Raw genomic sequence first — 18,067 nt, forward strand, 5'->3', positions numbered from 1 at the left:
GTTGCATATGGTCATAGTATAAGTCTGTTTTTTTTCCATAATTCTATAAATGTTAACAACTGTCCAAAAGTACTACGAGTGACATCTTGGTGTTGTGGTACTTTCCCCTAAGTCCACTGGTTCTATTAGACATTTACTCACAAATGCATAGTTTGATTTTCTGAAAAGCTTTTTCCAGTGTCACTGCATTAATGACAAGAATGCAGTTCCATAGCACAGAGAAATAAGGTACATCAAGCTGTAGATAAACAGACAATGCTTGATATTTCGATACAGTTTTTCACTCGTCCTAGAATTTGCTAATATATGAAAACTCACCAGCCTTTCCCTTTGCAAATGATGGAAAGGCATAAAAAGTTAATAGTAGATGGAAACCCACCCAGCTACTGTGTGTTAAGCCTTTTTCCTGAAAGGTCAGGAAGGAGGTCGTGTGATGGGGGCGGTGGTCTGTAGTCCCATTTGAAGCCCAAGAGGCTGGGGTTTATTTCTCTAACACATTTCCAGTGCATCTACATGGGCCTAACGAGAGTCCATGTTGGGACAGAAACCTATTAGGCCTCCCCAGCTACAGACAACATCTCCATTTACATCTGTCAATAGTACAGCTTGGCCTACAATAATTATCCCCCAGGAAGGAGCCGTCCCTGTGCAGTTCGCATTAGTCTGTTCTCGGGAGACCTCCAACTTGAATCCTTCGATATCTAAAGTCCCAGTGAATAGCGGCGCTCTGGGAGGCAGGATCAAGGCCTGAATCGAGGAGGAAGTGTGTCACGAGTATTCCCAGTCCTCTCCTCTCTGCATCCCTTGCCTTTAACCAGATGTATCAGTGTGTGTGCAAGCAGGGAGGGAGGGAGTCGGTTCCTTTACAGTCGTAGTAAAGAGATCAGCATGACTAGGAATGGGGGTGGGGGTGGGGGGGTGGAGGAGGCTGCTGAAACCAGAGAGCCCAGGCAATTCCTCCCAGGATCCGCCGGCATAAAAGGATCGCCTCTTCTAGGTGACCTAACCATTTAGAATGATACCGAAGCCGCGTACAGTTAAGGGGAAAATTCAAAACAGCCCGATCAAAGAAGCCACAAAAAAAAAAAAAAAAAAAAAAAACGAAAAAAAAAAGAACAGAAATCAATGGATGCAACAATAACAATAGACATCAGCGCAGTGGAATGCCAAGATAGAAAATCCAATTACAAATCAAAGGAAGGCAATTTTAGAAAATGGGAGATCTCCAGATAAGTCCGAGGCAAAGACACAGAGAGAGATGTGACATGTAGACAGTAACAACTGCTGCTTTTTCCTTTTTAGACGTAACACCCTGCTTCCCACCCAACAGCATCATCTTAGATAATAGAGTTACATTTACGAGCGTTGCCATATGCCCACCCAGTGCCTGGTAAATAGAAAATCCATGAGATGCCATGTTTTTATGGCTCTGAAGACAGCCACTAACTACCATGAGCAAACGTGAGCTACCCCGTCAGCTTTGGCTTATACCATAAATAAATTTATACTTTAATACAGCCCTACAGCAGTGAGCATTGCATCCCGTAAAAGCCTCACCACACTGTAATTCATAACTCCCTCAATATCTAGCGCCATAACTCATGAAATGAGCCACCACAATACAAATTGACGGTAGAAGAAAAGTGACATCATCCTGCGGTGTAGTACAGAAACTCTCCCCTTGTCGAGAAGAGGAACGGCCCTTCAGCTGTGGTGTGATACCGCCACTTTTTTTTTTTTTTTTTTTGGTAATCAGAAGCCCACAGTTCTCCCACCACACCGCAGGGAGTCTCTCCTTGTGTTAATGAAAACAAACATTTAGCCGGGATTTATACACGCTGCAGCCGACTACAAAGAGCATCAAAGCAAACTGCCTGAGAACACACACCCAAACACTGCTGCACACAAATAAAGGCAAGGTATGCTTCACTAATCTTTTATGTAATAAACTCCTGTCTTCTTGTGATATCATGCAGCGCCATGTTCACACATAATAAGCAAAGCTGTTCAGAGCCCAACTTAATACAGTGTCTTATTTGAAATGCAAACAAACTGTGAGGCAGAGGCTATCACCTCAATCTATTCCCCTTCTGTTCTCTGGCTGTCATCTTACACGAGGCGACGCTGCAGCCCTGCACTGTGGCGAGGGGAGGAAGCAGGAGAGTGGTGTGGCGGCTTATGCGTGTGCGTGTGTGTGTGCGTCTGTGTGCGTGTGTGGGGCAGCTGGGGAACACGGGCTACATTCTACGAAGGATGGGTGATGTGGGAGGAAAGGGATGGTGGGGTAAAGATGCTGGCCACAGTGTGATTCAGAGGGTTGTTTCCCCTCACAGCGCTGCAGGGTGAGAATTTACCGCAAAGATAAAAAAAAGAAAAAGAACAAAAGCTGCAGATACATTAAAGAGATTTGAAACAAACAAAAAAAAAAGCACACAGGAAGTTTCAAATTCAGTTTTGTTTTGGACTTTTAAAGGAATTTACTGTGGATGTAAACACACACGTGGACAGGTGCACGCACACACGCACACACACACACACACACACACACAGACCGCACACAAACACACACACACACACACACACACACACACAAAAACAGGCATGTACTGGTCTTAGTGACCAACCTGAGGATATGGCATCGGGGATTTAGAGTAAGGTGAATCCACCTAAACACAATGTAGTCACATTTTTCGTTGTAGAGCTCAAGAAGCTTTGCACAGCTTCACATAAATTCAACACATCCCTAAAAGGCAAAAAACACAAACTTTTAAAAAACAAAAAAAACAAATCAATATGTATGTATGTTTTTTCTATTATTTAAATGAAATTAGTTTTAAAAAATAATATTTGCAGACCACTAACCCAATCATCGCTACACAACAATGTAATTCGAATCTAGCTTTAAGAATAGGTGCATCTCTGACCCTTATTTTACCTTAAGAACAAGAGTTTCCCTCTATAGTTGTGTGTTTTGGTGGCACCTGATTTTCCACATGCTGTCCCTTGTCCCCGGCCGGCCGCTGGGGTGTGCCTACTCTGGACAGATGGGTGGGATGGGGTGGGCGGGGGTGAGGGCCATTAGCATGATGGCGGGGGAGAAGGGGGGAGGAGCACGATTTTAAATAAGAATGCAGTTTCCAGCGTGAGCGGCCTAGCCGTTATTTCCCCTTAACACACACTGTTTACTGCAACACATGCTGCTGGTAGTAAAAACCGAATTGGATGCTCAAACCCCACCCCCACCCAGCTCACCATCATCCCAGCACTAACAGCACTCCCGTCCTCAACTCGCCGAATTAAAACATGTGAATAATTCAGCAGATAGACAGGCACATTGGCTCTTAAGAGTCACCTTGTTGTTGAGTTTTCACTTCCCCTCAGAAAATTAAAGTCTTCATGTTTCACAAAACAAGGGGATCAGTGACAGAATCAATTTTCAAAGGAGGTGGACAAAAAGCAAAAAAAAAGGAAAATCAATGTTAATTTGCAGTGATATATAATTATTCACTGTTGTCACTTGGTAGTGATCACCATTCGAAAAATGAAGGGGTGTGTAAGAGGTTGAGGAGCTCGTGGTGGGTCCTCTGATAAATTAAGACAATCCTCACAACAAATAAAGAATTTGTGGTGTCATTTTACAGTGAGTTTAATGCTGTGATATTATCTGTAACCACTTGACTTTACCACGTAAAAGATTCTCACAATCAAAGCAATAGTATGACCAGTGATAATCATAAAACAGTGATGAATAGATTGGAGATGGCCAAGAAATTGAAATTCCTCACTTAATATTTCAGAGGCCGATAAATATTTGTTTTCACATCACAAAACTAAAATGCACTGGACATGAGTACAGATATATTTGTATAGGGGTTTAAGTTGAAGTGTGTGTTTGTGTGTGTGTTTTAATTCATTAGGAATATGGGTTGTAAATGTGCAGCTCATCCAGTCTGGGGTCAGATTGGGTTACACATTCAAATATTTAGTCACCACAGAAGCACAAAAAATTAAAAATAAATGAATAAATTAAGTAATTTGTGGATTATTAAAAATACACTTAAAGAGATAGTTGACATCCTTATGCGTTAAAAAAGCAAGATGGTAAAACAATTTCCACTGACTGAAAAGTAGCCTTATCTTTGCAGCACAGAAGTGATGGGACTTGAGCTCAACAAACTGACCGAGAAACATTTCCAAGCACAATGAATCATGAAGCGGCTGATATACACAAACACTGCTTGGTCCTCACGCTAATCGCTAGTTCCCTGCTTCAATTTCACTCTGAAATCTTGAGGGGGGGGGTTAAAGGAATGACCCTCTCTCCGTCCCTATTGTTTCCACGCAGGGTGAGAGTCAAGTGTTGGGGGGGATTGGGGGGGTGCGGGTTAAAGTACTCAGGATACCAACACAAAGCTAGTGTGATGCTATCACGTGCCGCGAAGAGTGCACAGAGGAATGAAAGGACTGGATGGAGTCTGAGGGAAAGAGGAGAGAGAGAGAGAGACAGAGAGAGAGGGAGAGAGGGAGGGAGAGGGCGACAAAGCGAGCTTCATTCAGTCTTACCTCAGGCAGGTAGAGGAAGGCAGGGGGACACTGGAGCGAGTGAGGTAGCATCCCGGAGCTGGAGAGCAGCAGGCAGCCGGAGTTGGCCATGGAGCTCAGCGTGGGGTGACGGGACGCTTTGCGCATTTAGCAGGGAGATCCTTTCGCTTTACTCTCTTTCTTCCTCTCTCTCTCTCTGGCTCGCTTGCTCCCACTCACTCTCTCTCTCTCTTCAGATCACTTCCTTTCTTGTGCCTCCTCTTGCCTTTTAAATTTTCCTTCTGCTGGCTTTTTTTGTCTCTATTGAAGATGTAGCAGGGAGGCGAGCGGTGCGCAGACAATATGCATGTTCCACCTTTATCACTATTGCACTCTGTTTCTCTCTCTCTCTCACTATCCCTGGCACGACTGTTTACTTTGAGCACGATAAAAGCCAACATAAGCATTCAGACACAGAAGGGGAGGTTCTGTGCAAGCTGAGGAGGAGGAGGGATTGTAGAGCCAACGGGGGGCTGGGTAGGTTAGGGTGGGGGTATAAAAGAGGTGGTGGTAGCATTGAGGGAGAATGGTGGATTGTTCGGACGGGGGTGTGTGAGGGCGGGGGGGTAACTGATGAAGTCCCCCTTGGATTCATACATCAAACGGGTCTGGCTGAATAACAGAGGGGATGTGAATGACATTAGAACAGCTGATCCTGGGCATTAGCATCTCGTGGGACACTGCATGTTGCCTTTTAATTGCGGCCTCCCCACCCCGCAAACATACCCCCTCCTCTGTGGCCAGCACCCCACTCTCCTATACCTGTGTGTGTGTGTTTATGCGCACGCTCAAGGACACAAACTGTACAACATGTATAGCAAATACATTGGTGAAGCCAGGGGAAAATACTTTAAACAAAAAACAGGCTGTTATCAGACACGGTCATGACATCTTCCGTCATATGCTCTTGCCTCTACTGAGCTGTAAATATGCATCCAGCCAAGCATGTTCTGTAGAGTATGATAAACTGTACAAGAAAAACAAGTCATAGCTTCCTCTCGATGTATCTTTTTTTGATTAATTCTGTTTGATTCTGCTTTAAAAAAAACAGACAAAGAGAATGCATTAGGTACGTTTGTTACATCATGGAAGCCAGTTGGTTATGGAGACTCCATAACTAAAAGTTGTAGGAAAATGAGGAAATGTATCTTGAATCTTATCCGAAACAATAAAGTTCATTACCATAATGTCACAGCACAGATGCAAAGGTGCTACACAAGGAAGTCGCAAAATTCATGTTTCCAAAGTCCAAAAAACAATGCAATGTGTACAGTATTTAAACACTTGAGCATAATGTAATGACATACCACAAAGGGGGAATTAATGGTAAGTGGTCACGAGGTATCACAGGTGAACCTATCACCAGATCAAACATGGTTCTCAGAAGATGATTTTTATCTTTTACCTGGTTTCTCTGACTTGGTGCCCTTACACCAAAACAAACACATACTCTAGGTTTTTCACCGTAGAGCTGGAATTTATAATAATTAATCATTATCAATGTTATTAATAATAATAACAATTATAAACACTTAGGGATACAGTTTATGTCACAACTTGGTCATAACTTGGTCAAGTTCAAGCCTAAAAGGCCTACATGATTTGGCTTAACAAGAGATTAGGTTTAATTTAAATGACGTATTTCTTTAATGTTAGAGGACTGTAAGGGACTTTCTGTCTCTGTAAGTACATCACCAACTTTCTCTTTTGCTTGTAATAACCTGCTGGCATAAACGACATATGGACTCATTTTTTAGAGGCAGACAGCCTCCATCTGGGTCATTGATAGCTTTCCCTGGTTGAAAAAAAACCCCCAAAAAACAACTAAGTCAATTAGAGCTCTTAGATTGGAGGATTAGGAACAGGAATACTGTTTTCCTGTGCCAGAATATGGCAACAGCAAAAAAATGCTACAAAATTGGTGAAGAGCATGAAAAAGATTGACACAGATGTAGTTTGCTTAAGCGTTCTGGGTTCATGGGTACAAATGTCTGCAGGGGTCATTCAGAAAAAGTCTGCGTGTTTTTTATGGCTGTATGGATTTCCATTATAATGTTTATGTGTTTTGTTCTTTTATAAACTACCTTCCACTAGAGGATGGTTTTGCCAAATAGGTACGATCCTTATCTGCATGAATCTGCAACTTTTTTTGTCCATCTTGGGTGAACCGAGATGCACAAATCCTAACATCTCTACGTAAGTGTATTTTTTTTCCACATGATGGGAAAAATGGAACTGTGCATACACTGATGTCTCAGATGCTGCTGATAAAAACTCCTTAAACATAAAATGGTGTCAGACACAAATAATAAAGTGAAGCTAAATATGAACTCTTCTGTTTGATTCTCCGGCTTCCACACTGTAGGCGTTACTGAAATAAAAGGGATTTTCCATTTTCCTGTCTTTTTGCACATTACCTGAAGCCTCACCTTCTACTTTGGCTACACTGACAGTAATAATGGGGCCCTGCTGTGGGAGACACAACCACATACAGAATTAACTCACTCTGGGTCACTCCCTCTGCAGATTAAACAATTCCAGGCAGGCAACAGGGAGATAGCTGACATGTAATTATACATTCATACTTGTATTTCACAAACTCCACACAAAGAAATCCGACTAATAAAACATCGGTAATTCAAATAAATGCTCACCTCCACCAGCAGCCATCTTTATTGCCACTATTCAGTCTCATTCCTGGATAATTGGCCTGACTGTTTGATGCAAAGATCAGTCATCACAGATATCTGACGTGGTTTAGCCTGAACGGTCTGGCATTGAAATCCATCTCCCTGTGTCTCCTCTCTGTGTTTTTCTGTCTGTTGCTCTTTTGCTCTTTTTTTTCACTCTGTCTGTCTCAACCAGTTAATAATTAAAATGAGCACTGCTAGATCACTCCCTTCAAAGAGAGTTGCTGGAATGTTCTCAATGGTGCCTGTTCTTTTTGTCATGTGAAATCAAAGCCCTCACACACGGTCGAGATATCCTCAGTTAACTCCCCACATTGCTCTTCTGCCAATTAAAGAAAGATCAACAACCGCTGAGAACAACTCACAGTTGATCACCGAAAGAAAAAAAAAAGTGATCTTAATCATCATATCCTCATCATCATTTTTGTCACTATCGCCCTTTGTGCTACCTTGCATTGCAATCACCACATCGCTGTGGCAGCCCTGTAATAATCAGCATAATCATTATTACCACAATCACCCTCATCATCACTGTCGACTCTGTCATGTCTGTCTTCTGAGCCTGTGTTGCTGGCCTGATACAGAACAGGATTTATCCTCCAAGGCAAGACTTAAATGTGTTCGTCAAGCAGTCTGCATGTGTGTGCAGGCGTGTTTGTGTGAGTCCTTACTCTAAGATTTAGCTGATTGGGAGCATTACAAGCTTTTAAATCCAGTTTTAATCTCCTCTGAAAAACATCCACTACCACATCCATCCTTCTACTGTATGTGAGACGCTGCTTCAGCATGACAGAAGATATGGAGCGATTTGTCTTTTGAGCCAGTGTTATTTTAATGTGCCCCTTCAAAAAAATAAAAAATGAAAAAAAAATAGAAAAAAGGTTGAAAGCAGCAGTTCTGGCAATAAAAAGCCATCACATGCACTGGGAGCTCAGTCAGCAATAATCAAAGGCAATACAAGCAGCGACTAATGGGGCCCAAACGATTGGTGGCGGATTCCTGTTCTCCACTGTTTATCGCATGACCGCTGATCAATACAGCGCACTCGCACTAATCATCATAAGAGATGACTGTTTATTTCCCTTAACTCCCATCTCTCCTTCAGTGGAGGTATTCCGGTCTTTTATTCAAGTAAGAATAACACACCGTGCAATACTCCATTAAACTGGCCCTGTATTCGAAAATGTAAACATTTGTAAGTATGTCAGCAAAATGTATTTAAAGGCATTAAACAGTCTGTTACATATAATTTATTATGTTGTTTTTACTGATGCAGAGCATTTCTAATGAGCGAATTCCCCTTGTTCAGTTCAGTCTGTTCTGTTTTATTTTATTTTGCCTTTTTTATTTGGTTTATTCCATATTAATGTGAAATATTTACATTTTTTATTTACCTGTGTATGCAGCATGAACCGTAGAACAGCAGCATTTCGTGGTACAATCCTGTTTCTTCTATACTAAAGCAAGAATGAAGCTGAACATTGAACCCTACCAACAGTATAAAAGGTTTGGTCAAGGCTGTAACCAAGATTTTCTAAATACTGAGACATGAGTCCAAGTTCTCCCAGCAACTCTAGCCCAAAAATGTGCATGCACAACGACATGCATACATATGCACACACACACACACACACACACACACACACACACACACACACACAAACACACACACACACACATACGTGTACATGTGTTATATTTTATTCAACAGTTCAATCAAAACCTCCTTTACACATCCAGGGAAAAAACAGCGAAGAAAAAGTGAATCCTAGTATTATTTATTTTACTTTTTAAGCAGATAAGTACTCATTTTTAATTGAATGTAAAATATCCCCAGGTTACTAAACCCTGAAAATACACACAAATACCAATGTCATCAGTTATAAGTCAGTTTTCAATTAACTAGTAACTATGGCTTTCTGATAAATGCAGTGGTGTAAAAAGTACATTTCTCTCTGAAATAGAGTATTATATGAAGAAACAAGAACACAAAAAGAAAAGTACTTGAAGACTGTACTGTAGTTGAGCAAATGTACTCTGTTACTCCTCACCAGTGGACAATGGGCACAAGAAGAGAATGTGAACCAAACCAACATCAGAATGGGGATTATGCATAAAAGTAAGTCAAAAGGGGCAGTTTGGTTCTCCCTACCTTCATCTCCCCCCCCACACACCCCATCGGACACACGGCGAAGACCTCTCAGGACTTGACGAAAACAAAGCAGCAGTGTTTGGTGCTGGCGGATTTTGTTGAGAAACAGCAAGGCCTTTGGAGGGGCACCCTTGAAGTGCCCCTCTGACAGGCGTCCTCATTATCTGGCATCTCCAGAGTGCCAGCCAACCCCGCTGTAGAAGAGGGGGCATGAGGATGCCTCGATAAGACAGCCCCGGGGGTACCCAGAGAGGGGAGGGTTGTGCTCTCGCTAAAGGTCCGCTGATTATATCTCAGGCCCAGAGCTTCAGGGATCCCCGCTAATTAAAGGTTGTGTCATATCTGTTAGAGATAACAAACCTATGTAGCTCATCTCTTTTTTTTTATTTTTAAATAAGGAGTCCATTTCTCTGACTTCCCTCCTCCCTTCCAATATCTGCTCTTTCTGGCATTATGTCAGGGTGTAGGCTTAGTCTGCATTCAAGGCTGACCAGCTTTTTCCAACCGGAGGAAATGGTTCCTGTTTAACCTGCCCTCACCCATCTCAATGTGCCAACGGTGTTGTGGAGGCATCAGGGATCCTTTGTCTGGAGGCATAATTAAAGCTCTCGTTCATTATTTCTTCACTTTGAGTGCAGATCTGAGTAATTAGGAGGCAGAGCCACAGGGAGGCTGGAGCTTTCATGGAAGCACATAAACACACAAAGAAAAAACACGCACACAATTACACGTGTCTGCGCCCATAAAATCCAGCAGAAAGTGTGCCTGCAGACACATACACAGGCAAAAAAAGCACTTGTTCAATCTTAGCACCAAATGAGCCGCATTCATCTCCCACCTATCTTTGGATGCCAATATCTGGCACCAAGTGAAGTATGCTTTTTCTCCCCTCAAAGCTGTCATGTACTAATGCATTGATTAAAAATTTTGATTAAATGGACAGTTAAGGGAGGAACTGCAAGAGTGATCTGCGATCCATGCTTCAATTGGATGCTGTGATAGGATGTGGGGCGCTGGCTTTTGCTGTGTTTGGAGCTCAGGCACTTGCTTCTCTAATGGATTTTGAAACAGAGCTTGGCTTTTATATGGTGTCATTCATCCTCATATATTTTCGCCTGCCGCATCTCACAATCACTGCTTCTTTATGGCAAACTAATGCACCCGGTGCTAAGATCAGCAGGTTGGCTCTGGCCATCGCTCACAGAGCTCCAGCCACATATAAGGACGCTTCGAAAGCTTCCATCGGAGGAGGCACAGTAGAAGCCGAGGGGCACTGACTCTGCCTCCCACACCGTCATATATCGACCCTCCACACCACAGCGTCTACACACATACACACAGTGCCAGTGCTCCGCCTGCTGCTTTGACAAGGAAGGAAAGGAGGGAGTGATGGAGCTTTATGGCGGCGGACAGTCAATGTCAATACATTGAGCGTTTTACCACCCTCTTATCCAAAGGTCTGGTTTGCTTGTGGCCATGAAGTACTGAGGCCAGGGGGGTATGTGAAAGTCCTAGGTGGTGGGTGGACGACAGGAAAAGGTTTTGTCGAGGCATTGTGGGAGACAACAAATGGGGGCAATGGCTCACGCCCCGTTAGCCCTCTAGGCCAAGAGAAGCTATGATGGAGAGAAAGTCGACAAGGCAGAGCGACGACCAAGCATGGAAATCACATCAGATCAATGATGAAAAATTCAGTGGCAGCAAGTTGCTCTTGAGGGGCCATGTCACATGGTGCATGTAAGATTACGAGTACTGAAGGTACATGGTAAGGCTAATGTGTCAGACAGCAAATACTATAATTTCACCCATTTTGCTTTCCCAGGCTGGAGCAGTTAATGGCAGGAAAGAAATTAATACAAGAGAGACGGGTTTGAATGGATGTAGAGCTGCACTGGTAAATGTAAGTTGTTTGACATTTGTACGGCTCCAGTTTACATGTTTGATTCATACTTTGCATCATTCTCCATCCCTAAACCCTCTGCTGCATCCCTAAAACTCATTTACCAGGATAAATAAAATTGCTCCACTTAGCACATACATAATGACAAGTCATCAAACCATGCTTCACTAATAGCAATCTAACAATAAAGCAACACAAAATCTAATATGAAACAATGATACTGTTACAGACTATTAGTGCTATGTTTCCACAGGATGAGTAGGCAATTTGCAACTGCTGGACACCAGATGGATACCTGGGAGAATTAGGTAATCCAGTGATATATTGTGGACTAAGCAATTGTCAGAGAATTTTATTTAGTGTTTACACCAAGGTAGTTCTCCCTTCAGTATCCCTGGTTGTGCATTATTAGACCAATTCAGGGAAGGTTACAAATCCTAACTGTCAATATTGGCACTGATTTTCTGTGGTGCAATTTGATTTAAGTAAATTGTACTCAGTATGCTTACACTACAGGTAAACATTCTACCAAATCATGCACAGCAGACACAATAAATTACTTGGAGATTGCCAACATATTTAAATCAAGATGTAAACCAATTAATAAAACTAACAATGAAGGTTGTGTAACCTAACTAAATTGTAGCAATTGTCTCTCCAAAGTCCACAGACAGCAGGATTTATATTTGAAATATTTCAATATATATAAGTTGTATAAGTAAATTCTGTCTTATATAGTAACTTCTTTAGAGCATTTTTGCTCATTTTTATAATTCAGATGGGCAAGAACACACACATAGACACATACACACCCAAACAGTACTTTAATAATGCTATTGCTAAGTTTAGTAAGAATCAATAAGTCAGGCCAATGTTCTCAAATCCAATCCTCAGGGTCCAGAGTACTGCTGTTTCTCCCTTTTGCCACCTAGTTAATTGCATTCACCTGTTGTCTTGGACCAAAATCAGTCCCTGATTCCACTGCTAGTGTGAATAGTACCTGGCAGCAGGGAAAACCAGCACTGCTCTGGACTACAAGGAATGAATGTGAAGATGTCTGACATGATGTCCTGCTGGACAAGCACATTACACATGTAAGGTGTGCTTTATAGCCCAAAAAAATGTCCTACATTCAAATCTATCCAAAGCAATCATTCTCAAAATCGACCATCGTTATGCATTTTAGATTTCATGTTCTGCACCAAAAAGCAACCCTAACCATAATAGCTGCAGCCCATAGCGAAGTCAATTACATAGATTGGTGCGGTGACATAAAGTGTATTCCATTTGGGAGCAGATTGGTCATACCCAGTAATGTTCCCTTCCAGCAGGCATACCTTTGACCATTACTCTAAACAGGCAGTTGGGGAACCAGAGACGAATTTCCCACAACTGTGAATGCCGGCATGTCTCCTAGAGGGGTCAGAGGTTTACAATGCAGCTACCACGCTGTCATATTTAGCAGTGGTGGGTGAGAAATGGTCCATCAATATTGCCAGATGCACAGGGCCACAGCAGCCCCTAACACACACCCGTAATATCAGAAGATGAAGAGTAAGAAACCACAGCTATGCCAGCAGATGTCAGGAAATGTGTGAATGCATGTCTGTAACTGTACAACTGCCAGCGGCTTGACTTATTATGTAAAATGTATGTAAAATGTGCATTTGGTGGACATAAAACATTATCTTACCTTCATAATTTTGTAAATAGAAAAAAATCATTGTGGAAACATATGGCAGCCTAAAAATCAACCTTTATCACAAAGTGGAAGAGCACTGGTTTATGCAAATACAATAAAAAAAAACAAATTAAAATTGAATAGTATTTGAAAAGTATTTGCGATATTATAATATTTTATTAATTGCTTGAGGGCTTATCAAGCTCCTGCCCCCTCGTCTGTCTCCTGACTTGTTAACCATCTACATGCTTAAGCAATCCTATCAAAGTTCAGACTAACAGACTAAAGGACTGAGTAAGCTTCCATCGGGGCCTGGAGGCTGTGGATGTCGCAGTTGCTAAATCAATATCTTCCTTTGAATCGCTTCTAAAATACCATTTGTTCTAAAAGGCCTTTTCATAAATCTGACTGCTGAATGTTTTATGTAGGTTATATTTTTTTTCTACAAGTGTCTTTTTTTTTTTTTACGCCTGTTTGGTAAGCGCCTGCGTTTTGAGAAGTGCTACTTAAATAGAGGCTCTAAATATAAAGTTTGTGTGGGTGTGTGCCTCTGTCCCAGTCACAGTGTGTTTCCCTCAGTGTATGTGCTTCTGTTGGTGCGTCTTTCGCTGTAGAGGTGTTTTGTGTGTAGACACCTGCTAGGCTATAAAACCCTCCTGTGTAGCATGAAGTGCCCGGAGCGTCTGCTGTTGTTACCTAAGATCCAACCGTGCCCTCTGACCACATAACCGGCAGCACACAACAACGACCCCGCCACCTCCTCCTGCATTCTTTCCATTCCACCGCCATCAAAACGTAGCTACAGGGACTCTCGCACTGATACAGATTTTCCACGGACATCTGCCCCGGAACGATGGCGGCTCAAAGAGAAGGGGTTTGAAAAATTCTGCCCAAAGGAGGTGGAAGAAATGTGAGTGTAATATCTCTGAGTGGGAGTCATGAATGTAATATCATACAGAACCAAAATGCTGTGATCCCTGCTCAATATTTTAAAAGATATCTGCCTTTAATACCACCCTGTTGAGGGCATAATATCGCTGGATCCAATGGAAAATGTTTAAGTGTCAAACTCTGCTAGAAATAAATCTGCAAGAGAGAAAATTACAAACATACATACAGTATATACACGTGAAGGTGTCATATAGGTAAATGTTCAAGCGCAGCACCCCCGACGAGAGCGATTGTTTTTCCTGGTCATGCGTGTCCATTGTGATCAGTCATGCTCATGTTGCTGTATTACTTCCTGTGATGCTCACTCGCTCTTTCCCTAATGCTTCTTTTTCTCCAGTCTCTAAATGCTATCTGTCAGTAGGTGTTGCAGGACTGATAGGGGCTCGTCTGTTGCCTTTCTCATTACAGCGGGGGGAGACAAAACCCAGTGAGCGCAGTAACCTTTCATGGAGACAGAGGGAGGGATGCATCCACACAGAGCCGGCACCTCCGTCTACTTGACATAACCCTATTACCGCTTCCTTAATTTGTCCCGCTGTGACAACTCGCAGCCAAAGAAACGGTTAAAAGAATGAGTGAACAAAAGCTGCATTGCATTATGGGAGGGGGTTGGAGGAGGGAGGGAGGGAGTTGTTGAGGGTGGAAGACAATGGAGAGGCAGAGCTGATGCATCAGCCATATTGGATCATTTCTAAAACGCCACACATTATCCGGGGGTGGGCCTTGATATACTCCACTTAACTGATCACTCTCTGTCTCTCAAAGAGCTCTTTCTAAAAAAAAATACTGTTGTTCATTACTTCACTTTTTGTTTCAAATGTCCTTCCTCTTCAACATCGGAGGTTTTTAAAGTTGAAAAGGAAGCCATGGTGATCAACTTCCACTTTACTCAAAAGAGTTTTCAACAGTTTAACATGAGCAGATTTTCAAAAAAGGGCCCAGAAACGGTGAAAATGTTTTATTCTGTTTGGCCTTGTTTGCCTTCAAATACGTCTACATTTGTTAAGTGCAATAATGTTTCTTCCCTCATTTAATATTTACAAACAGCAAGGTTCTAAAGAAACCTTCAGCGCTTCTTCTTTGTTTCCTAAATCTTTTTGTACAAAATATGATCAAAGCCTTATGCAGACAGAGAGTCCCCGAACATGAAAATGACAATACCTCAAAAATAACTAAATGACTGGCAAAATGAGTAACAGCTTCAAAATGGCTGATAATAAGAGCAGCTGAAGTACGAGCTCAGTAGAAGTGCCAGACACTCAGACAAATGTGACACTAAATCATGCATTTGGCACATCCTAAGTAAACAAAAGTGTCGATAAAAGGAAGCCAGAGCAATCTTCTTTTGTGTGCAAAATTTGCAAAAAAAAAAATAAATTAAAAAAAAAAAAAAAGGTATTTCTTTATCTCTGTGGCAGCCCCCATTTTCTCAGGCACCTCAGCAGAAGTCGCAACTCGAAGACAGAGTATAATCACACACAACTGGTGTCAACTAACAAGCTGAGGTATTTCAAACACATGTCCAGTGTTATAATCTGTATCAGCAACTGATCTATCAAAGAGGTGAATTAACCAAAATACAGCCTCTGAAATTACACTGTTATGAAAACTGCCAATCGTTTCGATTTCAGTGAACATAGCATTTTACAGTGATGTAAAATATTTGTATAGTTAGTTCAAACAATCTGTCCCCTAAAATTGATGTTTCTATGCAACGAATCTTCAAATGCAAATAATTTTATAGAGAAGGAATTTGTAAATGATTATGTTTATTATTATTATAATGAGGATATATTGACATTTAATGAACTGTATGTGGCAGGTGGCAAATACGTTGATACTGAAAATGTCAATAAAATATTCAAAACCAACATATTTCTTTCCTGCCAAAATATCCGATCTCGCAGTACAACATAGTTTGTATGAATTATTAAACAATGTAATGGTTTTATTTAGGCCATCACGGCACTTGGTAAAGGTGTTCATTAGCTTTATAAGAAAACCATCATTATTCTCTAAACCTTTAGAGACATGCAACTGTAGCTAATGGCAGCATGAAACTCAAACTACAACAGCAGTCCTTTACTCTTTACACCCCACTACAGCCCTTATCAAATGTAAAAAGTCACTGAAATTCTCAGATGGGTTGGAAGAGTGAGCCTCGCTCAAAAACCTGTAGATGCAAATAAATCTGTATTGCTGCCAGTGCGGATTTGTGAGTGTGGGCTACGGGAAGCAACACATCAACACATTCAGATCAGTTTCAAATGAAACATTAAAGCTGCATTTTATAACTTTAATCAAAGCTAAAATATGCAACTTAAAGCTATAATTTGTATCTTTTTATACATTATCTGTCGTTCTGTCTTTCTTTTAATTAGAAATATATCCTATAATACTTATTTTATTGTGGAGAGGGGCTGTCAATGTCTCCCATGAAGACTCTGTCTCTGAAATAGCTCTGTCCTGCTGTCAGTGCTGTTTTGGTAGGCTGTCTACATGGGACAAGTTTTGAAACATATTTCTACAAAAAAAATAAAAATATACCTGGAAAGGTCACATACTGCAGAATTAATCACACACGGGACTCTGGACTGTGGAGTCATACTTGGGTCTGGATTATGACAGTCTTGCACATTATACACCCCAACTCACCTCTGTTACTAATGTAGTGGGGGTTTTTTTCATTCGGAAAATATGTTATATTGGAGCATATTCATCCTCTGATTACTTTCACCATAAAAATGTAATCACAAGTGCAGTTTGGTAGTATTTTCAAGAGACAGGGTTGTTTTAAATGGATATATTGTGTTTACACCACTGCATCCATCTGTTTGTTCATTAATTTATTTAAAGGGGATAGCTCACATTAATCAACCCTGACATTTTGAAAGCTTAATTGCAAATGTGCCAGGATAACCACACTAACTTAAACAGTCCATTATGCAATAATAGACAGTAAAGGAACACAGACAATACTATACCCTTACTTTCATTAAACAACTGTTACTAAATATTACAGACAAATATTGGTAAATCTTTAAAAATATTACTCCTGTTCGTTATGTGAAGGGAGGAACATGTCACCCAGTGTGGGCCGGTGATGAATAAGATGCACTAGGATTTGGATATACACATGACGCATGTTAGCAGGATATGATCACTGTTTTGGTTTTTTTGGGGACAATGGGGTATTTCTACTTATTCTTCAGTAAAGGAGGTGAATATGTCTTGCACTACTGTGTGTTTTATATATCTGGTAGCAGCAACAGTGCTGTGTTTGGAATTTTTATTTGAGGACAAAACAAAAAGCCTGGTAGCAGAATATGTAATAAGGTCCTCTATGGGCAAAGAGATGGAACAAAAGACTTTTTCTGCACCAAAGATGGCTTCCTTTTCTTCAAGCCTCAACTCCAGTGGGCACCAGTCTTTGCAAGCAGACTTTAATGTTCGGGGGGGAAAGCGTGAAGTAGAAACACACTCTACATAAAAGTGTTGTTTAGGGTATACTGGAGAGTTTTTGTCTCCCACAGTCAACAGACCCACCTTGGGAGCCACGACCCCCATGTTTGTGACCGTCATGGTTTGGGCTGATCTCTCTCCCTCGCTCTGGCCTCTGATCTGGGCTGCAGTGGTGGCAGCCATGGGTGTGGGTTCAACGCCTGAGCACGGGAGCTGTCTATGTAGAGAGATTAAAGGGCCTGTTATCGATCCACAAGCGCTCATGCATTTTGCATGAGGGAGACATTGTCAAAGAGACGTCTCAGATTAAAAAAAATAGTAGAGGGAGAGTTATAGAAAATATGCTGAACTCTGTGAAAAATACTAATGTTGTGTGTTATGCATGTAAACTCGCTTTTATATATTGGATTGTCCATGAACTCTCATCGACCCTAAATATTCCTCATTTTTCATTACTCTTCCTCCTTCGCTCCCCACCTTGCTATCTGTTTTTTCACCATTTTTGGGTGGTTGAGGTTGTAATGTTAAAGTTAGAAGCTTAGATCCCCCCTCTAAAAAAAACCCTCCCAAAAAAAGAAGAAGAAGAAAACCTGGCAGCCAGAGAGTGTCTAATGGCGGCAGTGAGTTCGTTGGAGAATTCTCAAGTACAG

At 41.5% G+C, this 18,067-nt stretch overlaps 1 protein-coding gene across 11 annotated transcripts in view; it reads right to left on the minus strand.

The window, feature by feature from the left end:
* The window catches only part of LOC137099933 (RNA binding protein fox-1 homolog 3-like), a 380,706-nt gene that overhangs the window by 81,735 nt on the left and 280,904 nt on the right, over positions 1–18,067 (minus strand). The window contains exon 1 of one of the 11 annotated variants that reach the window (XM_067477380.1): positions 4,564–4,948. The exons of 9 other annotated variants lie outside the window; for them this stretch is intronic. In XM_067477380.1, coding sequence (XP_067333481.1) covers positions 4,564–4,689 — 126 coding nt within the window. In that variant the 5' untranslated portion in view covers positions 4,690–4,948. Of the gene's footprint in view, positions 1–4,563; positions 4,949–18,067 lie in introns of those variants that run through there. One more of the 11 variants, XM_067477383.1, reaches the window with a different exon arrangement.

This window comes from Channa argus, chromosome 15 (assembly GCF_033026475.1).
Source record: "Channa argus isolate prfri chromosome 15, Channa argus male v1.0, whole genome shotgun sequence".
NCBI classification, from domain to species: domain Eukaryota; kingdom Metazoa; phylum Chordata; class Actinopteri; order Anabantiformes; family Channidae; genus Channa; species Channa argus.